We start from the raw sequence: 27,887 nt of genomic DNA on the forward strand, positions 1-27,887 counted from the left end.
TATATGTGGCAGAAGTAAATTAGTTCACATTTTAATGTAAATAAGTTTATCAGTCTATTTTCCCACATTAGTATGTTTAATGTACAGATTATTCTACTGATTAATTATTAAAATCATCTGGATTATAACAAATGACAAATCAAAAGCTTGGGAGTTTTTATACATAAAATGATAAAAGAGACCTCAGCTGACTATTCCAATTATCTGATGTTGTGTATTTTGCAGTCAGTTAGGATGATTATGTCGTGGAAGCCCCTCCACCCCACCAAATTCTGACCAAGTTCCTGTAAAGTTCGTGCAATCACAAAGCACAACTATAATCATGAGAGATTTGCAAGGAGATAGCTCACATTTTCTTGCAGGAAAAAGTTCTAATTGGCCTTAATTTGATTGTTCCTAGTTTAGTCAGCATCCTCTTCCCTTTTAACTCATAACTGAGTGAAAATGCATCTAAGGAAATTAGACTCATTTTACCAGTAGAAGCACATGCTTGCACATCCACAAACAAACAAACGAAAAAAAAAGTTTTTAAAAAATTAAGGAAAAAACTAATTCCCAAAGAAAAAATGTAACATTTTTAGCACATGTGGATGAACAACATATCATTGGTACTGGCATGAGTCAGTTCTCATTTGATGTTTGTTATTCCATTTGATCTCTGTTATATTTTCCAGAGTGTGGGGAAATGAGATGTGGATGCTTTTTTTATGGAAATAGTTTTGGGAGCCTGACAGGAAGCGAAAGTCTCTCTACAGCTGTAATGTGTGAGTTCATATGCGTGTGTTTTCTTGTGTTTTCATAATTACCAGAGCTATTCAAGGAAGATAAGGTTATTGCAGTTCTAAAATCAATATTATTATTATTATTATTATTATTATTATTATTATTATTATTATTATTATATTTAATATAATAATATACATTTTATTAAACAATCAATAAACACATCAGCAAAAATATAATCTATATTATTATCATGAAATATGAAACAATACATTTGTACTTGAGGTAGACATAATCTAGGTATGTCATGCATTATTGTAATAGTTAATTAGCAGAATAATCTGCAGATTCAATATACTAAGGGGGGAAATAGACTAATACTTATATAACTATATAATAATTATATAATATCTATATATAAACAGAAACGCTTATTTTCATCCACAATTTGTTGTATAGATTTTCGTGAATGTGGAAATTATTTCATTCATTATTTATTCAGCATGTCCTGGCAATGCACACCTCCAGTTCAACATATAATAACAGACTGTTTGCTTGTATACGTGTGGAAGCAAGCCTAATAGCTGACTCTTTCTCTGTAATTGCTATTCTATCTCAGCCTCCTAGCCAGCAGGGACTAACCCCTTATGTGTGTGCGTATGCATACTCCAACAAGGTCACATACTGATGTATGACGCAGTATCTGCTAAGCAGCTTGTGACTGTTGTTGGAGCTACAGGTGTCCTGTGGATATCCCCCACATACTGCATATCCATTCTTTGTTGCAACTGTTTGTATTTCAGACATTCACCTCTAGTGTTCTTCAGGAAGTTGAATGCTTTTATCATAACCCTGTGTGGTCAAACAGACCATCTACATGGTGTCTTTAAAACATGACATCATGGTCCTGTATTCCTGTCTGCCTCACCCTGCCCTCATAGGGGAGGAAGTAGGGAAGGGGCATATCCTCATGTATCTGGTAGGCTTTTAATACAATATATACCTAATAGGAAGAGCCTTAGAAAGTGTCCCCAATCTCATACCAGAGGTTCATGGGTTGGCCTGTCAGTGGTATAGAAGTGCTATAAAATATTGGGCCCAACAGCTCAAAATCAGTTTGTATTCATTTTTATTTTCTTGTTCCAAAGATAAAGGTTTTCTGTCCACTTTTTAATTTTAGTCAGCAGGAACCTGCCCCTGAATACTCACATTTCACACATTATGAGTGGGAGATGCACTGCTTACTTTATCTTTTAAAAGGTTCTCGTGTAATCTGTTTTTATTTCCAGAACATTGTCATATTTGGACCACTTCCTGCTGTGGACTCTCACTAAAAAGCAAATCATCCAAAACTCACCTACTTTATCTTTCTTTCTCACACTGTGGCACACTAACTCATGGTAAACATCAAAATACCAAAGCAAAGAACACAATTTACTGGCATGGACCAGGACCTACTAAGACTGCAAGTTGCACTATCATGTGGCACATATAATCATGCTTGCCAGTAAGGCTGTCTATAGTTTCAGCTTCTGTTAAGAATGATTAGACTGATGACAGCAGTCACATTGCCTTAGGCTTGCTTGAGCTGCAGTCATTCCAGAGATGGGTCGTCAGCCTGCAATTGAACCCCAAACACTACAGATTGAAAGGTGTCCTTGCTTCAGCAGACAGAGTTCAGTCATTAGCCCTTTGGCAATGCTGCTGTTTTAAGTTGAAGGAGTCAGATTTGAGTCTTTTTCTCACTGGATAGATAATCACCAAACATAAAATATATTTTCCAAGCTGAGCAGGAGCTGCAAGATTGGCACTGTTTGTCACTATTAGCTATTACCCCATGAGATTAGCTCTCCATGCATAATTGTGGTCCAGCCCCTTGTGGCCAAAGTTTGGATAGCATGCTAGTTGTTAGCATTTGTTGTTGCTGCTCCCAGGTCACCACAACAGTCAAATGCCCTTCCTGATGCATTTCTTTTGTCATCTGAGGTTGTATTAGAGAAGCAATGTGTGAAAAACTCCTCTCATGATTCAAACACCTTTAACAGGAATAACTCAAATTATGGCCGACTTTACTTTATTGAGGTTTGAGGGCATTTGTTTATGCATAGCTCTCTAAAGGTCATGTGGTAGCATTTCAATCCGAGTGAGGTCTAGGCCATTGCAACACTTGATTCTGTTCTTTTTCATCTGTTGTAGATTTGCCAGTGTGATTGGGATCATTGTCTTGTTGCATGACCTAATATTAGCCAAGCTTTAGTTGTCGGACAATGATCCAGAAGACTTGTGGTTTGTTCAGGAGAAAATTTGCAAAAATAAGATGCGCTGCCATGCTCTTCTTAGAGAGAGATTTTCTCCTGGTAACTCTTCTAAACAAACTGTACTTGATTAGTATTTTATAATTGCACTTGGACTTTTACATTTAACATTTATCTGAGTCCTGTAGAGTTTTAGTAATTGTAATTTATAGCAATTTTTTTCTTCTATCTTTGCTGATGTGTTTTCTTCTTGGCATTGCATTAACACACAACTAAATGCTCTTTACAAATAATCAACTAAAATGTTGGCTTTTATAGAGGTGGCCACATTTGCTAACGATCAGTTAATTAAGGCCATTTAATTAGATAGATAGATAGATAGATAGATAGATAGATAGATAGATAGATAGATAGATAGATAGATAGATAGATAGATAGATAGATAGATCGATTGATAGATAGAACTTTACTGTCATTGCATAGTACAGGTACACAGCAACAAAAAACAGTTTGCCATCTACCAGAAGTGCAAAAAGTAGCAATCGCACAAATAGTGCAGAAAAAGTAGCATATTTACAGCATGTTATATATATGTAAGCATATGTACAGTGAATAAATATAAAGGCTATAGGAGTGCAGAGATGTGTGGACATTGTTGAGAAGTACAGGTAAATGGTTAGGCTATGGCATTGAAAAAGAAATGTGCAGAAGTAGGAGGTTATAAGATTATGGCATTTAAGAAATGTGCAAGCTGAATAACCAAGTCTAATATATATATATATATATATATATATATATATATATATATATATATATATATATATATATACGCACACATTATATACACATATATACATGAATGCAAAATGTTGGGCAGAATGTACAGTAAGGTGTATAAAGATACACATGAATAAAATAGTGCAGATGGTGTACGTAAAGCACAATAAGTGTGGAGAATGAGAAGTATAAAAGACATACTATGTAATATGTACAGTGTATGTATAATTGTACAGAAGATATATACAGTGTCTATACAGTGATCTAACTGTGTTGTGTAGAGTTCAGTAGTGTGATGGTGGATATAAAAAAGCTGTCCCTGAACCTGCTGGTTCTGGTGCGTATGTTCCTGTATCTCCTTCTTGATGGAAGGAGGGTTAAACAGTTTGTGACTGGGATGTGAAAAGTCCTTGATAATGTTGTGAGCTCTGCACAGACATCTGCTGTGGTGACGGTGTTCAATGGCAGGTAGTTGGCAGGTAGTTGACCACCCTTTGCAGGGCTTTGCGTTCACACACAGTGGCGCCTCCATACCACACAGTGATGGAGTTGGTCGGGATGCTCTCGATGATGCAGCGGTAGAAACTTGTTAAAATCCCTGGGGACAGATGAGCTTTCTTGAGACTCCACAAGAAGTACAGGCGTTGTTGTGCCTTCCTAAGCAGAGTTAAAATGTTAAGGTGCCAGGACAGATCCTCAGAGATGTGAACTCCCAGGAACTTAAAGCTGGATACTTGCTCTACATCAGTTCCATTGATGTTAACTGGTAAATGTCTCCTGCTTTGGATTTCCGAAAGTCCACAATGAGCTCTTTAGTCCTTGTGGCGTTGAGGGTCAGGTTGTTGGTGGCACACCATGCTGTCAGGCTTCGGATCTCTTCCCCGTAGGCCGATTCAACGTTGTTGCTGATCTGGCCAACCACGTGGTGTCATCTGCATACTTGATGGACCACAGTCATGGGTGAACAGGGAGTAGAGTAGCCCTGTGGGATGCCAGTGTTTAAAATGAGGGTTGAGGATACCTGGTTGCCCAACCTAACAGATTGAGGTCTGTTGGTAAAAAATCCAGAATCCATCTGCAAATTGAGGTTCAGATACCCAGGTCACTGAGCTTAGTGATCAGTACAGTGGGGAGGACTGTATCATATAAGCTGCAACTGGCTGCTATCTAGCCTCCTAGATCTAGCAGACAAATTTTTACACATGGTTTCTCCAATTCAGCTTCATTTTTTGTAAAATAAACAATGACATGTAATATGTTATATGTTGTTGTTCATATCAGATTGTATTCATTCTTGATAATAACCAGATGGCTTTTTATTATGCCCTGATACATTAAACAATAGATACTACCATATTTTTTTTTTCACATGACTGTCAATGTACATGTAAATCTAGAGCAGGTGTGTTTATGAAACAGTTGATAACATATTTGCAGAATATTGCTACCTGTGTTATGGGAATTTATAGTATCAAGTTACATGGATGTGTTTGTTCCATAATGGTTAGAAGATCTGTTTTATGATTAGCAGTGCTGCCTTGGGGTAGAGCTACTTCTTTCTGCATTCTGACCCCACTGATGTTCTCACCTGTTGCCTCACCAAAACAGCAGTGAGTGCCAACAAGCCTTCAGATGTCCATGTCACTGACAAAATAAACAACAAAACTCATCTGCCTTTACAGAAATTAGACTAACGTATTTATACAAATAATTTTTTCAAGAATTTCAAACTACTAGCCACATGTATTTCCTGTAGAACAGTGCCTCACTGAAAACTGAAAGAATGTCCCAACAGATAACTATTCCTCCCACTTATAAGTGAGGGGGAGATTTGGAAAGTATGGCATTACAGCTCAGTTGACCCTTGTAGGTGTGGATGAATTCCAAATCTTTTAAGTTTTTTTTTTTTTTTTTTTACATTTTACAAAGAAACTATTATAGGGACTAAAGTTGTGTCAGTTAAGCGTTTTGGCTGTTTGACAAAACAAAGACCTGTTAATGTTCCTCATAAGGTTGCATGACCAAATAAAAGCTGTACATGTCACTAAGAATAACTTAATAAAAATAATTGAACTCTATATAACATTAAATAGATAAATAAATTAAATATATAACATTAAAAGAAAGCTTGCATTTTAAAAAGCATAATCAAAGACTTTATGGTGTCAGGAGTGGACAGAATAGGCTTGCCTAATGATTGCCAGTCTAATAGATCAGGGAGGGAATCCAGTCCAATATAAAATATAAAGCACACTAAAGTAACAGAAAGATGTTGCTCTTACTTCTACTTACTTTGTGTCCTAGTGAACATATCAGACATTGGACTGGGAAAATACACTTTCTTTTCTCATTTTTACTGAAAAGAAACTATTGATGTTCCACTGGTAAATTTCAAAGTCCCCCTCCCTACCTCCTTTCTGGATTCTCCTACATGTTATTTTTCCCTCCCCTCAGTGCTCAGGCACCCCTCCTCCCAGCTGCTGAGTGGTCGTCCTGCTGGAGGCCGGCGTTCACATTCTCCTCACTGAGTGCAGAAGAGACTCTTTTTACAATATCACACAATCTCATAAAGGCACAGAAGCTTTTACACACTCACATCCAGATAGGTATTTTGGCAACATGTCCAAAAAAAGACTTTGACGCTTCATTGGATCTAGGTGGGCTATTTAACCCTTCTTTTTCTAAACATTTAAACCAGAAGGAATGGACTATCCAGTTGGCATATTCAAAATATGACAAGCATCTAAATACTTCAGAAAGAAGGTTTTCATTTTTTCACATTACTGAAGACTGCTGTAACAGCTGTATTGGACTTTCACAATGAGCACAATACGAAGAAAACCGAGCATTGCATTCAGCTGGCATAAATCATTCACCATCCTTACACCTTGGAGAAAAGGTAAGACTGACTACCTGCTTTGGCACCCTATTATGTGAGATCATGCTACCTCTAATTGGCAGAAAAAAACAGATGGGTTAGTGGCTGCAGAGTTATTTTTATGACTGAGGTGTCAGTTTATTAATTTATTTGTTAATTTATCTACTTATTGCAAGCAAACTGTGTTTCACACCTCTATTTGCCATACATTTACAACTTTAATTATATTTAGCTAATGAGTATTTAAGTTTAATCTCCTTGTGTTTAGGAACTTATATTTAATAGATATAATATATCTAACGTTAATATAATTACTTATTACTATATTAAGCATTTCAAAAAATGCTTTAGGCATTCAAGAAATATTATGTATTCACATTTTTTGTCTGCACAACAGAATTTTAAACTTACATTCTACCCTAATTCCTTACAGTCTGTTTTGTTGTGGCTTTGTTATAACCAATAAAGCATGGCATTCTAGAATGTGATAATTTACATGAAGTAATCAGTTGACTTTAATTAGCAAGATTTCTATTTTTCCCCATCTGTTACAAATGGGAATCAAATGAACATTTATGTGTAATATAAAATGGAGTGCTCTACCACTATAATTTGTGAAAGAACAATAAATGTTGAATTCTTGTGGGTTAATTAAGAGTTCATGAAGTGCTTGGAAGTTTCCTCAGAATTGGAAAATGCTGAAAAGCTGGATGCAGTTTTAATTAAATTTTATATTCCAAAGATATACAACAAATGTTAAGCTGAAAGCAAAATATATTCTGTATTCTAAGATTTTTGCATATTTCTCCTCATGAAAATAAATCATTTCTGTATTTTGAACACAACAAATAAGGGGTTTCTTGGGTGAGATCGATGGAAACTTTAAGAGAAACTTTGAAACACAAAATTATTTAAATAAATGACTGTATTCTCCATTATAAATTCTCCATTTACTACTATTATTATTTGATGCACACTGTTAATTAGGTTTGAATGGATAAAGAATATTGCTGAGGTTCTAAAAGAGTTTTATGTGAAATAAATCTTTTGCGTAAAAGATTTATGTGTAGGTAAACCATAATTACAAAAGTGACATCACATGGGAATGTTTGTAAAAATGCAGACACTGCCACAAACCTTTTTGTTTTGTTTCAGTAAATATTTGACTCATATCAAACCAGGGTTATTGGTGGAAGTGACTCACTAATCCAGGTGTTGACAGCAGACTAAATTACTGTCCTCAATTTTAAGACATTTTGTATTATTTACCAATCTGTTTGACTGTAAATCATAGAAGGTTTATAATGCTTATGAGTACCTCTAGGGCTTGTAAGTATATATACATCTGAGGAAATCTCTACTGGAGTTACTGCTCCTGCACATTCTTTTCTTATCCTAACAATGTCAGATAATGAAAGACTGGACCTTTCCAGCTCACATTGATAATGTGCCTGGAAGGGCTTCTCAGGATTCCCATCCCAGCCAGGGAATGTAGGGGAAATACTCCATTATCACTCTGAGAGACAGACAGGCGAGAAGTGCTGAGCTTAAAGAAAGAGGGTGGGGGAGGTGGGAAGGTGTGCAGCTGCATTTCGCACCTCATGAAACGTGACATCTGGTCTTTGTCATCTAATGTGAAGTTACACATGACCAAGGAAAAGCAGCAATTTCGTTAAAACCGTTTATCAACTGCTTAGAAAGTCTGAGCTGAGAATGACTTTTGGTCTGAAGTTTCACTCAAATTGGCTGAAGAATGCAGTCATCTTAAAAAATGAATTCAGATCCTGTCAGCCGGTGACTGAATAAGAAACACTTTGAGGAGGAGTGATAGTAGTAGTTCTAAATAATAATTTGTTACTTTCACAACTTATTATGAAAATATATTATTGATGAAAAGCTCAGCCATACCCATTAATCAGTATTAAACAAAATGTAATATTCAAATTGAATATAAAATTTTATTTAACTTTAATACTTTGTTGATGTGCAAGATTGGACACGTTGAGCTACAGAAATTGCACCTTGTGGTCACTGAGTCTGACCACCCATGGTGCTAGTCAGCCTCTGACATTCTCTTAAGCCTTTTTAACCATGAAAAAGCAGACCTGTCTTGGCCTGCCTCTGACCTCTCCACCCAGGAGCTCAGCGTCTGAGCCATGGGACAGCCTAGTCCAGGGCTTAGAGAAATCTTATGTGAAAACCTCAGACTTGGCCAATATGCCTAGTATAACAAAGATATTTTCAAGAGGTAATGTATAATTTCAGTTGGTGCAGGTCTAAAACGATTTGGTTTGGATTTTAACCAAGCACATGATATTTTTTCTTATACAAAAAAAAAATATACAAAAGACACTAAGTATGATGGTTCTCTGTTCAGAGCTGTCTCTTGTCAGTAGTCACTTCAGATACAGACTAGGTAAATCTGACTAGGCTACAGTCTTTTACTTAAGACTACATATCTATGCTTTTATCACTGGGGCACTCATCGCGTAAGTGTTCTTAGTCAGCAGACCATAGGAGTTTTTTTCTTGTTAAAAAAAAACAAACTCTTTCCAACTGCTTTTGTTCTGAGAGCAACACCTGACATTAAACAATTTAAGGCACTGAGTCAGACTCTGACTATGACATCATTAGAACAAATTAGAGACTTTGCACAAATAATCTGTGATGAAATACATTGTTTGGGTTGTAACTTGGTAATAAAGAGCTTTAAATTGTTGGTTCTGAATGTAACACCTGTTTCAATGCAGCAAGCAAACAGAAGGTATTGCTGTTTAGTCTGACAGAAAGTTTTGGACATTGTTGCAGGAAGGTTTGTCAGAGTGCAAGACTCTTCATGTACTGTTCACCACTTTTAATAGTATGACTATAATTAAGAAGCTGTATTGAGAGGATTGTAAAAAAAAAAAAAAAAGACATCAGATACATAAATACATGGAACCAGTCTACCTTTGCATGAAATAGTACATAACTTTTTACAATGTTACAAACCTTCTACATGCAACTACTTCTGTTTCTTGCATTTACATCAAAACGTTGTACATTTGTATTTAGTACTCACATCTTTTTTGTTTTCCTGAAGCCCATAATTAATTTCATAGGCCGCTTAGAGGTTTCACAGAGTACGTACATATGATGGTAAATTCTTGAATTGTGGAAACTCATGTCCATAATATCACATCAACAAAAGAATTAATCCAGTTCTCAAATGGCTAATCAATTATTCTTGATTCTGTCAAAAGAATGAGCATGACCAGTGTTAATAATTGACAACATGTGTTTTGAATTGTGAAGCCTCACAAAATGTCCACATTGCTTACAGATATCTACTGTCTTTCTGTTTCATATCAGCAGTCCCACATTCCTAATCATTACTGAAGTTGAAAAATCAAAGGAAAAACTTCATAACTCCATAACTCTTGATTGAGCACTGACTTTTTATATCAGCATAACATGTGAGGGATTTTCCACTAGTACAGAGGGGGAAAAATCATGTCCCCTAAAGCCAAACAACAGCTCCAGGTGGGACATGACAAAAAATACTTGCTTTCCAATGGGAAAGAACTGGGCAAGAAAACAAGATTAAAGCGGTATGTCAAAAGCCTAATGTTTTGGTTTGTAGAGGTTTGAAGCCCAGTTTCCATGGATTTTACGGGTTCAGGTGCTTTTGAAATAATTTACTCGCATAAAACCTCATGGCGATAAGAGACCAGAGAATGTGGGTGGTGTTCTTTTCCAACAATGGTATTAACCTGCTTTTTCTGCTTGTTTGTATTTTTACTGCATTCATACTCTGGTGCACGTACGACCTCAGCATTAGTCACATTCCTGCCTGCCAGGGTCTGGATGAGGGCCTGTTTGATCTCTCTATACCAGCAGCCAGGTCTTGGGGATGTTAATTGAAAACCAAGGGGGATTGAGATGCAGATTGCTTTCTCCTACAGAGTGGCCAAAAATGCTCCACCATCAGCAGTTCTGTATTTCTTGCTGGCATACACTGCTTATGAGGAACCAGTGTATGGCAACCATATTTAAATTATATTTGCTCAATTTGTTCTGGGCTTTTGACAACAAAAATCCAATTTTGTTTATTTGTTGTGCTTGTTTAGTAAATTAACCTCACATCTTGCACTGGGAAAGAACAACCTGCACATATTCAAAGATAGTAATATGTAATACATTAACCGCTACATGTAGTGTTTTTCAATGTGCCCTTGTGTATACATATAGTACCTAAACCAACTATGCTAGAAAAATATGATGAGAGACAGAGTCATGAGAGACAGAGGTAGTCTGGTAGACTGGCTGTCAATAGCATATATCGTCCAGGTCTATGTTACGCTTGTGTTGATATCCCAATGGGAGTTCATGAGAAAAAGCTGGCAAAACACAGCCATTGTTTTGAATTGTGGAAAAAACCTAGACCAGGAGCTTTTATGGCCTCGAATAATTGAAATGGTATCAGTGTTTGTGCAGTGCCACTAAAATCTAAAAACAACTACCCATTTGAATGAAAATAACACATTCTTTTCTCAGGCATGTTAACTGACTGACTATTTTTAAATGAAAAACTTTGTTTGTGATCCTGGCAATGTACTGATTTACTGGATATAGTTTATATGACTCTAAATACTTTAAATCAAGTGTTCAATAAATCATATGAATGTAACAACAAACAGAAAAATCTGAAAACATGTTTTTTAAAAGGTCGAACCTATAGCCATTGCTTAAGGGATCAGAGACAGCGGTCTAATTACAGTTTCCAGATAGATAATTTCTGAGTCTGCTGTTAAAACACTTAGCTGTTTGGGAAGGGAGCTTATTATTTAGCAGACCAGGTAACAGGTCTTTAAAATTCGGACAAAAAATAAATTCTTGACAGACACCTGAAAAGTATCAGATTGCTGAAGGTTAGAAATAGGAGAAGTCACATATGACTGAGCCCTGTAATGTCATTAAGCAAGCCACAAGATCAAAGCTGGACAGTTCAGTGCAGGAGACAGACATAACTATGGGCTCACTGCATCCTGGGCCTTGTGTGGATCTCTGATGTTAAAGAATGCTTTATAGTGTAAAAGATAAGCTCTCATCACTGGGATTTTTTTTTTCACACAGGCCCTCATATACAGTTTTTGTCTGCACTGTGGTCAAAATCAGAAGTTCAGAGGTTTTCCAAAAGGAGAAAGGAGCATTTTCCATATACATGCACCTATTCTGTCACTGAGTACCTACTTAACTTGAAAAAACAAACCTACTTGTGTTCATATAAACGACAAATCCAATCACACTCATTGCTATACATGTGATTTAGACTATTTTTTCATTTATTTAATAATTTACTCAAACACTGGGCGGTAACAAATTCCTCTTTTTCCTTCCTTCCTCAAACACACAAAACTGGATAATGGCTCTCTGTTTTTGTTGTATTAGTACATACCATGATATATTGAGCGAAGTGATTAAAAACACATTTTGTTGTTCTTTTTGCAGGCAAAGGGGATGTGGTGTTAGAAAGTGAGGTTGTACTGACAAAGATGAAGCTCCTCAAAAACATCCATGAGAAACTTCTAAATACGGAGGACTCTGTATCAAACATATCCATGTCTGAACAGGATATCTCTTTACCACTTCAAGTCGAAGAAACAATATCTGTCAACAGTGTGGCACCTGAACCAAAACTGGTGGAGTCAAAAAAAGACTATTTGACTGCAATTTTTTCCAGTTCCCAGTTGCCAGGTTTGTACAAATTTGAATCAGAGGACTCTGGGGTAGAGATGCCTAGTGGAGCGAACTCACCGTCTACTCCAACAGGTTCAGAGCAGAGCTTTGTTGTTCACAGTAGAGAGTCTTCATGTGACTCTGGAAATCCAAACCCTCACATCCAAGCCAGCAGTCGTCTCCTCTCACTGGAAAAGAGTGCAGACTCTTTAGAGACTGAACCAGCATCATGTATATGTGTCCAAGAAACCAATCTCACAGTATTTCAAGACAGACCAGAGGATGAGATGGATAATGTTCTGCTGGAGGTTGTAAGAGATTCAGAAAGGTTAGAGAACAGAACTGTAGTGGAAGCCACAGAAAGCTGTGAGGACGGTTTAGTATGTACAGAGACAGAAGATACGATAATAAAGAGTGATGCTACTGAGAACACAGACTCAATTATCCATGCCATTGACACATATGATAAGAACATGGATTTGCCACAGCGGCCATTAAGGAAAAGTACAACGAGTGACAGTCTGGATGAATACATGGAAGAGTGCTGCAGGCTTAGTGAGGTAACTATAACAGTTTACCAAATTTGGATGGTATTTACTCAAAGACTTAAGATTGTTCCGGATTTATATAAACAGATTACCACTGTCTATGCAGCTTCACAGTAACAAGATGTTAAGAGGAACAATACTTTTACAGGCAAAAATTAACATTTAAGCATTAAAAGTAATTATTTTGGCAAGCACCATATCTTTATTCTCGCAATGTGCTACTGATAAATGGGTTATTATACTTTTTGTGTTATGTTCAGTATATTCTTTTGTTGATTTAATAGTTGGTCTGGGCTTTAAGAGATGAAATCTTAAACACTCAAATAGGAAATTCATACCTGGCTTATGTAATAATGTATAAACTTGAAGAACACACATTCGTTTAATTTTCAGGTATTTTGGTCTCACTATATAAAATGCTTGATTTCGATAATACATTTACAAAAGCAACAGAAGCACATTCATGATACTCGTTCAATATGAACAGTGTTCTCATTCATGTAGATGCTGGGCAATAAACTCCACCTATTCTGCACCTGGCAGCTGGGCTACAACCTGTCTGATTTGTTGAACATGTCTTCCTTTCATGTTTAAGTAAACCATTTCCAAGTAGCCAATGCCCCAGACAAAAGAGGTTTAATCAATGGATTTCACTAGTATGTAGATTGCTCTTTCTTTAAGCTGCAAACATTTTTTGCTCTGGTTGTTTGACTTAGATATTGGCACCCACCTGAGGTAAATGCAGTGTTTATAGCTACAGAGAACTAACATTACCTAGCTAGGATGGCTAGAAATATTAGATATTGCATAAAGATAATCAAAGATCCTTGATACAAACTCAACTGTTCTTATTTCTTTAGCATGGTCAACTAGTTCAAAATCACTAAAATGTAGAAGTAAATAAGTAAACGATATTACTGACATTATGTTAATGGAATGACAGAATTATCAAATACATAAGCAAATTATTGACTAGCTAACAATAACATTACAGCCATAAAGTAGAGGTGAATGCAGATGCAAATGCAGTTTTAAGTTTTGTTAATGATTCTAGATAACAAATCTGAAAGATTTTTTCAAGAAACCAGCAAGGGGTTAGGAAACCGATAAACATTAATCAGTGCAAATTGTTAAATCACAAAACTAGTAAAAAAAAACTACAACTCACAATATTAAATGCTTGGAAGGTTAAGTAATGAGTGTGCAAAGATGATATACGTGGAAATATAGACATTTTTAATATAAAGTAACGATTGGTGTTTGGGTTTCATTAGAATGCCAGTGACTGCAAAAGTGCCCAATTTTGGTCAACCAATAAGAACAATACAAAATAACTTACTAAAGTGAACCACCAGCTTGGGCAGTAATGAATATCTTTAAGCAGCTGGTAGCTGGTTAGGCAGGATTTTTAACTAGTGTTTCTTTGTTAATACATACAACATTTGATTGAAGAAGTATTTGTAATATTTGTCAAACTTCAACAAAATTCAACAATAACTCTGGCAAAGCCTGCACTGTATGGTTGCCTTGAGGTTGAAATGTACTGATCCAACCGTTAGACTGAATTCCTCAGGGACGCCAGAACAAATAAACATTAAATGTCTGCCACTCCTTACCAATGAACAGAATGTTTGGTTGTTTTCTCCCCAGCGTCTGCTGATCCAAACAACTCAGTGACATACGCAATAATAGCACTTCAGTTTGAATGAGCAGGACAAGCTGCTACAAACTGAGTAGGCTGTCATATTTACACTTTTTGGATCACATTTAAAATGTTGGAGCAATTTCCATCTGACTGAAATCTACACGTCCTTTTAATGTCAGCAAAGACACAATGACTGAAAGGTTACATAATAAAGAATAGTCTTTATTTAGCATAAGTGAAGATCATTCAGCTTTCTGTAAAACCAATGAAAGCAGTATCAGATCTACTGTATGTATTAATATCACAAGGTATACAGTGTGGTAGTTTTAAGTCAGTTTTAAACAGTGAATATAATAAAAACTAAACAAAACTCATTCAATTCTCAAATAGCATTTTTGTTTTTTAAGTTAGAAGCCACTCTACATCTTCCAATAAAGAGTCTGACGCGTTGACTTGATAAACATATCTGGCAAATAAATATAGTTTCCAATAAAATCTCATTAAAATTTTTTGGAACCAAGACTGAAATTTGCCGGTACAGGGCTTTCGGTTCAGTATATGTGTACCGAATACAATCCTTTTTACGTACAGAAGATAGGTAAAATCTGAGTTGCCTCAGAAACATATAAAGTGACCGCCCGTAAGTTTTTTTGTTTCCACTTCCCACTTTGAGCACATTTTTTTTGTATTTTTTTGTAATTTTATAATAAACTTGAAAACATGCAACAAAAAATCTTGAATCCATAACGCTAGCGTTAGCCGATAGCCACTTGCTGGTTAGCGGCTAACGTTAGCGCTATTGATTCTTTAGCATTTTCTGTGTAGCTTCAAAAATTCTTTTAAAAGGAAAAAAACCTGACAATTCTGCATATTGAGGGAGTGAATAAATAAAGGATGGAAGGAATGGAGACGTTTGTTAAAAGTATGCTGAAATAAGTAGAACAGTTAAGAAGCTCACGTCTTTAGAAAATTAAATATTTAATGTAAAACACACACATACACATCTGTATTAACCAAATAGGGTCTAATAAATTATTTGTTTTCTTTTCAATTTATTATTATTTATTATTTATTTTGTGACCATTTAATTGTTGCAATTGTTTTGCATTTCCTCCCCCTAACCATATTGAAATTGAACCGAACCATGAATTAAAAACTAAGATATATTCAGGACTGTGAATTTTGTGTACCATTGCACATATATATAAAAAATGGGTTTCAGTGCAGTTGGAGTAGACCATGGGAATCTAAGGGCATAGTGTTCTCTACCATGGCCATGACATGGAGTGTGTTATGTTCTGCTTCTGTACAGTACAGTACTGCTGTCATGGACAGTGTGTGTGGTGTAGTTTTCTTTTCTTTTTATGGAGCCGCACATCACCCAGCACCTTTTCATCTGTGCTGAGTGACTGTGCAGATGTCTGAAATGAATGAAACCAGCATAGCCAAATGTCCCTGCGGTCTAAAATCTATCATTCCCCTGCCTACCTGGATGCGTCAAGCAGGTGTCAAGCTCATATTACTCAGTTATAAGTACACAGTTAAAACGCTTTTTCTGTAGTTTTGTAACGTTTTAAAGGCTTTTAAATTGTGTTTTTAAACAGTGTTTCTGGAGTTTAGAGCCACAGTGACGACAGGCAGACTGGGCAGTCAGCTCTAGCTTCATCATTACCTGTCAGCACACCTAATAAACTAATTCCTCTGCCCACTAAACTGAGCTCTTGGACTGAGGAAAGGGATATTGGAACGGGGATTTAAGATATTTTTCCATCCGCTTCAAACACAGCAACTTCAAAGGGTTCCCCACTACTTTTCTGCTAATCTGATTTGTTTCCTCCTTATGAAAGTATAACATAGCTGCAGTGCTGCTTTTAAGGAAAGGGAAAGGGGGCTATGCTGCAGAGATGTCTATACAAAAAACTAAGACTTTTATGGCAACAAAACTTCAATTTCCAATCCAACCGTATGCCTGTGGCTCTGTCTAGGTGAGGCTTCATGGGACATTCAAAACATGTCGTGTAAAAAATGTATATACATTGTGTAAGAAGGCAAAATAGATAGGGTTATTTCCATGCTTGCATCTATAAATGTATAAATCACAGCCTGTTACTGTTGGGTGTCATTAGCAGTGGTTTGCGTCCATAGACAACATTAATAACGACAAAGCTTCAAACAACATTACAAAGAGCAACAATCACTCTTGATTCATGCTATAGACTAATCTAGCGAGACTTTAGAATAACACTGTAATAGGCACAACATATGCAGCATTTACAACATAAGCATACACTCTTGCAGTTCATTGTCGTGGTTTTAGTCATACATTGGTTTATTAAATTGAGATTCGGCAACATTTTTACCTTAATGACATCTCATAGATAAAAAAAAAAAAAAAAGATAGCAAAAATACTGCTTTGTTCATAATAGACACACTAATTATTTGCCTATTATGGAAATTTCATGGATTTTATTCCCAATGTATTTTTATTTATTTATATATTTTTTTATAAATCAAGGAGTATACTAGCCCACTGAGATAGTTAAAACCACAAAACATTAGTTTAATATGTTCATAGAGTAAGCAAGGGGCAGATTTCTGAACCAATAGACATCTATTAGCCCCATAACGGTACACTGTAAAACTTCACAGCCCCATTAACTAATGTTAATTCATTTTTTTTTTTTTATATATTCTATTTCTATTGTCATGCCTAGTATTTATTTTAGAGAGAAATACTGTAGCACAATTGTAGCTTTTCGACTAAGTTTGATTGTATTGGCATGATTTTTTTTGTTTAATCTTAAGGAGCTGCTTTGGGAAAGCTTTATGCCGATGTGTACATATGCTGAATGATAGACATTGTGCTGCTTGTGTGGCTCTTCAGATCAGTCTAAATGTTTGTCTCACATCATAAATATTTGAACACAATTACATAATCTGTAAAAACTAGTCAGTATGCACAGTTTACATGAGAAAACAACTTGACTTGTTTACCTCAGTACACAACTTGGAAAACATGTATTCACATATTTGACAGTTGTTTTCACTTAGTTTGCTCTGGTTACTACAAAAAACACACCTTTTCCCATATCTCTCACCCCACCCCACATCTGGCTGGTCATTCCACTCGGATGGAGTCATGATTAGGAAAGTATTTGCGCATGAGCGGGGTGCTGTAATCTCTCTAAGGAAAATATGTTTTTTTTCCTACCAGGGTTCTTCGATAGATCATCAATTTGATCTATACTTACAAACTCTAACTCTAAAGAAATATATATGTTGCTCGAATACCACCCAAAAACTATAACAAAGCTGTTTTTACTTGGACTGACAATGAGTCATGACAACCTCCTGACTTTGAGAAGTTATGGCCCTTATGCACAATATAATAACAAAACCATTGAGCTTTCATTAGTGTCAGTTTGTGGAATAATGTGGCCGTCTTATTTGAAGGGGGAGGAAGTGAAGGGTGTGGGGCTTTCCCGAGCACTTCCCTTTTCCCCTTACTCAGGACACTAGGGATCCTGAGAAGGATAAGATCTGCTGAATCTCATCCTTAAGACTCAGAGACTAATAGTAAAAAACTAATGACTGGCTTTCCCTTGTTCTTATTACACAGCATGTGAGAATGTTTACATCATCCTGTAGGATTTTTGGATTTAATAACCTTAAAAACCTGAAGCACTTGGTAATCTCTCACCTGCATTTGACACAGGGAAGTGAATTAACCAAAGAACAACAAATGAATTAATCAGTCATATAATAAATAAAGTAATTTCATAGTCACACTTTTTTGCTGGTATAGAATTTGAGATTCAACTTTCACTCACTTTTAGCGACTGCTTTACCCTGGACAGTGTTGCGGTAGATTTGAGTTCTGGGAACACTGGGAATCAGTCTGTCATTGGGCACCAAGCACACACATTTTCACACTCATTCACACCTAGGGGGAAATTTCACCTTGCTGGGAATATTTTGGGAAGGTGGGAGGAAACTGCAGAACCCAGAGGAAACCCATACAGACATGGGGAGGACATTGTGCCAGTGAATATTAAATGGCAAAATATAGTTATGTTTCTTAACAAAAATTTTGGCATACTTTATTTTAATGTGATATATAATGGCAATACTCATATATGACTGTAGCTCATGGTCATAAGTGTGTAACCATGACCTTTTAAGAATCGCACACTCCGTCAAAGGAAATGACTGATGTCAGGTCCCAGAGTTTTTGCTCCCTGTTATGATTTTGTCTTCTATTGTTTAGCCTTTGTGTTTCCACTGATGGTGGGCTTGGGGATGTAAGTGGCACGGAAAAGCTTTCTGGAGGAAAAAAAACCCTGGACCTGAGCTCATATCCTGCTTTTGTTGGGGTGCTTTTTGGAATGTGGATAATTGTATAAATATTTATTCAAAATTTCCTTTTTATATTTTGTAAAACATGGGCATTTAGAGTTTATGCAAATTACAAATCAACAGATTTGGCTTCAGTGGGCTTCTTGCTCACAATGAATGCAGTGACTAAGGCTTAAGAAATGAGAAGCATAATATTTGTAGAATCTTGACATTGTCTTAAATATTGTGGTTGATCACTCCACAGTGGTGGCACAAACATTGTGTATACAATTCGAACCTTAAGTCCAAAGTCCTGAAGTAATTACTGATGCTGATGAAAAAGTGATTTGCATCAAGGATATTTAAAGATGCTTTAGATGATTTTAAATTTAATTTCAACTTAAATAGCACAAGTCAATATATATAATACTATATAAAACAATAAAATAGAAGAAAAAAAAAAAAAAAATATATATATATATATATATATATATATATATATATATATATATATATATATATATATATATATATTCTTTACAATTTGGGAGAAATAAATGGTGTGGCTCTTTATATGAATGGACTGCTGGCTATCATCAATGTTTTTAAAAGAGCAATAGTGTGAAGAAGTAAACATGCACATGTTTCTTTAATGATTTTACTAGCATTAGAGCTCATTCTAAACATGTGTTTCAAATGTGCTTCTACAACTATTAAAAAGTCCAAATAAAATTTCATTGTAAACATAAAAATGCTTTTTAAAAGGTTTGGTGGGAATAATCTCATGCTTTGGCATTTACACACTCACTAACATGCCACTACGTGTTTTTTAAGGTACAAATTTCCTATGGCATCCAGTCAATACACTTAGACTTTCTACATATTATTTTGCAGGTCTGTTCTCCTCAGTTCTTAATTCTAAATGTAATTTTTGTTTCCATTCTGTATGTCAGGTAAATCAGGCTCAGGCCAACCCATTGGGCTCAGGATTGGGATATTTAGAACACATCTGCCAGCTCATTGAGAAAATCGGGCAGCTTCAGGAGCACAACCTGAAACTGCAGAAACAGATCTGTGTCTTGCAGAAGGACAGCACGATGAAAAAAACTAAAGAGGTAGGTCCTTTTTTCTTTAAAAAAATAATTAAAAAATTACAGAAACAGACACATCCTAAGCAATAATCACTGCATTTACAATAGCTAAGACACATTAGGTTTAGTTTTAGTAAAACTAGAAAACTAATTAAATAGTAAACCCAAACTAAAGCTATGTTCTGTCTATGCTCAACAAAAACATTTTTTAGCATGTTGCTTTAGGGTTATTAAAGCAATCGTGTAGCCTCCGTGTAAATTTAGCTGGTTTGTTTGTCAGATTAGAGTACATTTGATAAAAAGAACATCTGGGTTTAGGCCTAATACACAAATGGTCCACATATTTTAGGACATCCCCATGGCTTGTACTCTATGCAGCTTAGGTTTTTTTTGTATTGTCTCATGTTGATGCTAATGCACTTAATGCACTTCCTGCAAGGAGACACTGGAAATAATATCATCCTATAGTCCAATGGGTCACATTTTTTAATTTTAATTTACAAGTTGCTGTGAAAAGAATAAAGACCATGCTGTATTATAGTCTACTACATGAACAGTGAGTGAGAATGTAAAATTCAACACTGGTGTGATTCACCAGTGTTACAAACTACATTGGTCACTATTTCTTTAGTAGAAGTTCATCTATGGAATGTATTATACTTCCTTGATCATCCTTTACCCACCTTTGTCCCACTATAGACATCTACCCTATGACTAAAAACCCATGCCAGCACATTGTGTAGATGTCTGTCTGCCCTTTAAAGACTTTGGCCACTGTGAGAGCTGTTTTGTTCATGGTTTTTCTAGAAAGTCTGTTCCAAACTGGCAATGTCAGGTTGGGTGCTGGGTCCGGAAAAGCTTTTTGCAACACAGTATGTGAGCCCAGCAGGGAGTCGCACTTCAAAGTAATCAAAGAAAGAGAGGCGAAAGTGAGGGATTGGCATAGGCAGCCATTCTGAATTAAGACTAAGAATCCTCTCATTTTCAAGAGTTAGAGTTTCATTCTGGTAAAAGACTTTAAATATTTATAAATCTTTTTCTCCCTTCCTGTGTACATTTTATCCCATTCTGGAAAGCTATGTTGCAACAGTGGTGTGTTTTCATAGCAACTTGATATCTTGTACATGTTCTGTAACCTAAATGAATGCTCCATTTTTGCCCCTTTTGGTGACAGTTGTATGAAGCTTTAGCAAACATGGGTAGAAGGTAATCACCAGTGGTATTATATTCTTAAACAAAACAATGCTTTCAATGGTGGGCAAAAGTTGTGGACCACACTGCTTGTTCATTCTCTCTGTTATGTGTGCATGATGGATGAAAAGGCAAAGGGGCCACAACACGCCATTGCACACATCAAAAGACAGGGGAACTCTGCTGAAACGTGCCCCAGTCTCTGTAATAATGGGCCCAGCTGACATGCCAGTCTCCTCCCTGCTGCTTCTAGCCACCCTCCTCTGCACACTCAAGACAGCCTTTCATTTGTAGTCATTATAATCCTTCACAACCCAGACAATAAGCAGTTACCACCTACATGGTCTCATTTCTCTTACTGCTCCACTACATATTATCAGTGTAGTGTATGACCAATCTTGACAGTGGAGAGAAATTGTGAAAGGAGAAATGGCACTGATTTTACGTATACTGTATGCTGATAGTAGAGATATCACATTACTGCTGTGCATTTCATAAAAATGCAGGAAAATATTTTTTTTTTATTTAAATAAATAAGACATGAAATTATCAATAATACAAGTACACAGAATTGCTCAAATTCTTTAAATAAGAAGGTCATGGCCTTTTTTCTGTACATCATGCTAATGTTTATGATTAATGTTTTCTCTCTAAATGTGGAATATGTATGTGATTTACACCACAGCATTACAGCATGAGGACAATAACAGGAAAAAGCTATGGTTGCTCACACAGCCGCTGTTTTGTTGAAGTTAAAATAGCTAGGGTGGTCCTAGAAGGTTGTTTTAAAGATAATAATAATAAATTAGTCTTAAGTTACATAATATCTTGATTATTTGGTATCTTCTACCATGTGCAATGATCTTAAGAAAAATCCACAGGCTGGGAGAAATTAGCAGTGCTGAAGCTGAATTAGTTCCAGCTCATAGTGTATTTACTGTATGTGCAATGACAGTGACACCAGCTGATTATACATAATTAAATGCTCATTGGATTTAAGTTGAGTATTATTCAGCTTGTGCTGCTAAAATATCTGTTACACATCATCAGAAACGGAACAAGGTTGATTACTCGCCTTGGACGAGTCTCTAAAAGTGTGAAGACTGTAGGCACATATAGTCTAATCAAAACATAGAATAAACATAGCATGGGTTTTATAGACTTCAAATACTTAATAAATTACATATCATTAATGTAACTGTCTGGCCCTGTGTGTGTGTGTGTGTGTGTGTGTGTGTGTGTGTGTGTGTGTGTGTGTGTGTGTGTGTGTATAAAATTTGCTTACTTATTTGCCTCTTTATTACACAGTTGATGAGACCTTGTCATATGCACAATCACAAAAACAGCCTTTATGATACTGATACATATTACATTTCAGTCTAATATAAGATTTAGAATGAGACTTATTGGCCAAGTTTGCCTGAGAATGCGATGAATTTGTTGCTGGTTTAAAGCCAACCAACAGTGCACATTTTACATAGAAGCATGTCATGTTCGCATTTTTCTGTTAGCGAAATAGCAATTTTGTTTAGAAAAATGAAATTCACACAAATATTTAAGCCTACCTAAAGTAGAAATATTACCAAATTATACTTATGTACACTTTCAAAGTATTCCTACTTTGATACTGCACATTACAGCAGACAACAAAAGTTCGTGATGGCTAGCATCATTTTGCACTTACATAAATATGAAACAGATGTTGAGCATACTTTGGCTCAGCAGCCAAGTATGTTATGCTGAAGGACTTTTCTTGACCCATGGGTGTGAACAATAACAAGCTGAATTATCCTTATGTGTACTCTGACCCCTGTGGTTCAGTAACTTATCATTATTATTACTGAATTGAATTGAAATCTGCTAAAACAGATAATCAACAGCACCTGATTCCTGTTTGTTTCAGGATTTCTTCCTACAGCATTGTCACTGTGGAGCAGGCAGCTTGGCTTTTCAAGAGTCAAAGAGACATTCACGCAGTGACTACACCAGCCTAACAGCATCTAGCGGCACATTGTCTGACCTATCCACCATTCCAGAGGGCACACATATCCCCCTCAGGCCAGCCTTCAGCGGTCAGTACAGCACAAATGTGAGATAGTTTGGTTGTTAACAAAAGGTACATTAGGATACTGCTGCATCTGCTGCATCTAGACTACCAATTGCGAAAATGCCAGGATTGTTTGGAGTGTTTTTTTTTCATCTCAAAAGCATCAAAATTTGTTCAAAATCTCCTTGAACCAAATGAATTAGTACTTGTGAAAAATGTGTGAATTATTACTTACTACATAATAAATGTTTACGTATGACTGTAATGTGATGACTGGGGAAAATTTGTCTTGCTTTACACAAACCACAGGGGACTTCAGGTGCATATTCCCCTCAGGTTCACCTTGGGTGTGTCTCAAATAAGTAACACTGCCCAAAACAACACTAGAGTCATTTCCAAATGTTTTTCTGTCTTATTCTCTAAGCATCAGACATTCCCTTATGTGTGGGGTAGCAGTTCGGGGGAATGTTGGATTGAAAGGGTAATTCCTGGCATTTGGGTTATAAAGACAGAATCTCTCAAATTGTTTAAAATCAACAAGGATTTTAGAATTCTATGCTCCATTCCTGAGTAGAAAACTAGAGTGTGTGCATGTATGGCTGTGTGCATGTGCCAAACTAAATCCAGAAATCCCAGAGGATCACTGATTCACTTGACCATCTGTCATAACAATTCCTTCCTCTTTATGATAACTGTTTCTGACAGTGTAACTGTATCATGTAATAATGATCTTTGTATGGTTTGATTTTTGGACAGATTGTGAAGGAGGCCGCCAGCAGATCGCGCCTGTGTGGAGAAAAGGCTTTACCAGGAGAAGTTATACAGAGGGGGAGGCCAGATACCTGAATGACAGCTCAGAGGTTCTCTTTGCTCCCCATAGACGAGTGAGTCATGTGTGCTGATAAACTTTAGTAAACTCCTCTCTGACTCACACTAATGATTTGTCATCATGTGCAGTCATGCATACTACACATAGGACTATAAGGGAGGCTACACCAGTGAGGCTCATGCTGTCATATGATACTTTTAACTAAAACATAGCAGAAGCACATATGACTGATATACATGTAGATATATGACTGATATACATGAAGATGAAAAACTTTTTAGCAGTACATAACACTATAATATGATCCGTGAAAGAGAGAGAGGTAAAGTGCCTCAGTTTAAAGTTCTCTCTCTCTCTCTCTCTCTCTCTCTCTCTCACACACACACACACACACACACACACACACACACACACACACACACAAAGACAGACATAAACACAACTTCAAAAATTGTAACCATACAGAATGGACAGACATGGTTTTATGAAATATAATGTATAATGTTTGCAGTCATTTACATATTCTTCTCAAACAATTGTATACAATATTAACACCTGTTAAAAAATAAATAAATAAAAATTTTTTTTTTTATTTGCTGTGTGTATGTGTAGCCGGAGAACTATGCATGGGGCAGGGTGAAGGAGTTGGTCAAGAAGAGCAAGCTGAGAAACCAAAGTAGACTTGGTCTGTCCTCCAGCTCCTTCAAGAGATCATGTCCACAGCTATACCGGTATGTGATGCCTATTTTGATTATGATTTTGATTATGATTATTGTATCTTATCAATTAAATCTAGATTACATTTGTCCCTAGAAACCCACACAAATATAGTACAATCTAACAAGACAAAGTGAGGTTCAATAGCTAGTAGGCACAAAGATGATATTATAAATGTACATCTTTGAAAGAAAGTTAGAATGTATATTTTGTGAAAGTCATCAAACAGCTTTACACTACACCTTTATTATTATGTACAATATGACCATCACCCAATCATCTTTTGTCATAGTCTAACCTTCAATACTATGAGGTCCATGGTTATTTTAACAACAACAACAAAAAATTAAATAGCCTTATAGTGGAAATTCCCTGACCATTTGTTCACCTAAATATAACAGTGTCATTACACCTAAACGAATTAGTACATTAAACAACAAAGGAAGTTTATACCTTTTATAGTCAACTGGCATATATGTCCTCCATGTGTGTATAACACAGAATACAAGTCTGGTTTCTTTAGCGTTGAAAGCCTACTATTTATTTGAATCCTTAATGGCAAATTATACTGAAAAGTGATAAATGTGATATGTGAAAAGTGATATGTCAATTAAGACATGAAAAACAACAGTTTTGAGCACCTAGTATGATAACAATGTATCTCAGCAAACCTTCTGTGCATCTCCTCTAATTCCTTAGCATACTTTAGTCCTGTTCTCATGTGGTAATTGGTGACTAGTACTGGCTTCTGTAACTGTAAAGGGAGTTATTTATCAGGTTATGTGATGTCATTCACAATCATTTTGTATTTCGGTGCTAATTATACATAGTGATGCATTCTTGCGCAGCAGATTCTTTTCAAAGTTTTCTACTTCGGTATAAGGTTATGCTTCAAGAGTTTTAAGTGAATTTTCTAGGTGTTAGACCATATATTGGAACAGTGGCCTAGCTTTGTTTAAGAGTTTGTTAGCAAGAGGAATCTGGTAGGAGTCACACAGCTTGTTGAAAGAACAACTCTTTCTCTGCCCCCTTCGACGTCATGCTTAAGTGAGCTGTAGTCCTCCTCACATGTGCTTTGGCATGGGCTTAAATGAATAGTTTGGGGCTGCAGTGTCAGGTTCAAGGTATGCTTGGAGGAGTAGGAGCATTGCTCTCATTATATGAGATATGGATATGCCAGTTGCACATTCATCCCAAGCTAGAGTTTTAATTTCCTGTGGAAAACTGTTAAGGGGACAGCTTAACCTTTTACATGTGTTTACTCATAAAATACACAGATGAGAAATGTAGTATTAAAGATACTGAACACATGTGATTCAGCAAGTTTAAAAATATGTAGAATTTGCAAATGCCTAGTTAGAATTCATGTGCATAAATTATTAAAACTTAATATTGTTTATCTGTTTCGTCTACAGGCCTGAAGTGGGGCAAATGGAACTTTCCAGAAGAGACAGGAACTCTATGATTGTCCTTGGGCATCAGAAATTTGATTATCATTGGCCTCATTAGCGCTGATCTGGTCAGTCAAACAATTTTGCAATGATACAAAATATTGGTTTCTAATCTTCTTTACCGTTTTAAGTTTTTACACATAAAGGTTCAGTGAACTGTAGTGCAAGCATTGGGCATAAGCAGTTCCGCATTGCAGTGCTATCTTTTATTAATATTGCTTAACTAGAGCAGATATTCATTTGTTCACAGATTTACCCTCTTTTACTGTTTTCCAGCTGGACACTGAACAGATGCAGTATAATGAGAAAACATTTCCCTGAAGAGGAGGACATGGCGAAGTTGTACAGAACATGGGCAAAAGAAGAACGAGAAAAGGGAGGACAAGATGATGTTGATGAGAAAGTGATCTGTGATTGGTGAGAGAAGGGTACATATAGAAAATTTCAGAAACTTAAAGCTTACACCCACAATGTTTAACAGGAATCTCTGTATGGTTTTATGAGTGTACAATGGACCTAAAAATATGACTAGTTCCATGTCACTTTGTATGTTAGATACTATAATTGAATGTCATAAAAGTTTTGTCCATTAGTATATGCAGTGCATTGCATAAGATGTGTTACCAGAGCGATTTTTTCTCAGAGCAGTATACATTTCAATATATTTGCATGAAAAAAAAAAAACTAACAGGGATATTATTTAATTCAACAATAAACTATGCAAAAAATATATATATAAAATCTGTACTATGAGCTGCTTTTGCTCATTCTCAAGTTTCGAAACATGCAGGATACTGTCAAGTAGCGTTAAAAAAATAATATAGAACCTGTAAGCTTTCATTGCAGCTGATAGCCCTGTAGTCCATTTGACTGTCAGGTGTTACACACTGCTCTTGATAATATACAGTATGTCACAAAAGTATGTACACCCCTCACATTTCAGAAACCTTTTTATTATATGTGATCAAGGGGCAAAATTATAGAAATGGCAATTAAATATATTTTTTAGAATAGTCAGTGTATAGCAGTACAAATGTATTGTCCTAAAACAAACAGCCATTGTTGTCTAAATAACTGGCAACAAAAGTGAGAACACCCTAAGTGAACATGTCAAAACTGTGTCCAAAGTGTCAATATCTTTTTGTGAGCACCACTGTTATGTAGCACTGCCTTAATCACCCTGGGCATGGAATTCCCCAAAACTGCACAGGTTGTTGCTGGAATTCTCTTTCACTCCTTTATAATGACATCACAGAGCTGCTGTATGTTAGACACATCATGCTTCTCCATCTTCCGCTTGAGGATGCACCACAGGTGCTCAATAGGGTTCAGGTCTGAAAACATACTTTGCCACTATATTACCATCACCTTCAGCAAGACAGTTGTCATTTTGGTGGTGTGTTTGGGGTCATTATCTTGTTAGAAAAGTGCCCTTTGGCGCAGTTTCTGGAGGGCTTCATGTTCTGCTTTAGAATGTCACAGTACATGGCTGAATCTATGTCTCCTTCAACGAACCGCAGCTCTCCAGTACCAGCAGCGCTCATGCAGCCCCAGGCCATGATGCTACCACCACCATGCTTGACTTTAGGCAAGACACAATTTTCTTGGTACTTCTCACCAGGGCTCCACCACACATGCTGGACGCCATCTGAGCCAAACAAGTTTATCTTAGTCTCATCAG

At 36.3% G+C, this 27,887-nt stretch overlaps 1 protein-coding gene across 1 annotated transcript; it reads left to right on the forward strand.

Annotated features, from left to right (window-relative positions):
- The first annotated feature begins 6,264 nt into the window (after positions 1 to 6,264).
- On the forward strand, positions 6,265 to 27,887 carry si:ch211-250c4.3 (uncharacterized protein LOC100535981 homolog). Its single transcript, XM_046835433.1, has 8 exons — positions 6,265 to 6,654; positions 12,124 to 12,911; positions 19,834 to 19,995; positions 23,066 to 23,234; positions 23,966 to 24,093; positions 24,651 to 24,769; positions 26,171 to 26,274; positions 26,483 to 27,887. The coding sequence occupies exons 1-7, from the start codon at positions 6,576 to 6,578 to the stop codon at positions 26,262 to 26,264; spliced, it is 1,539 nt and encodes a 512-aa protein (XP_046691389.1). The 5' UTR covers positions 6,265 to 6,575; the 3' UTR covers positions 26,265 to 26,274; positions 26,483 to 27,887.

This window comes from Silurus meridionalis, chromosome 2 (genome assembly GCF_014805685.1).
Source record: "Silurus meridionalis isolate SWU-2019-XX chromosome 2, ASM1480568v1, whole genome shotgun sequence".
Classification (NCBI taxonomy): Eukaryota; Metazoa; Chordata; class Actinopteri; order Siluriformes; family Siluridae; genus Silurus; species Silurus meridionalis.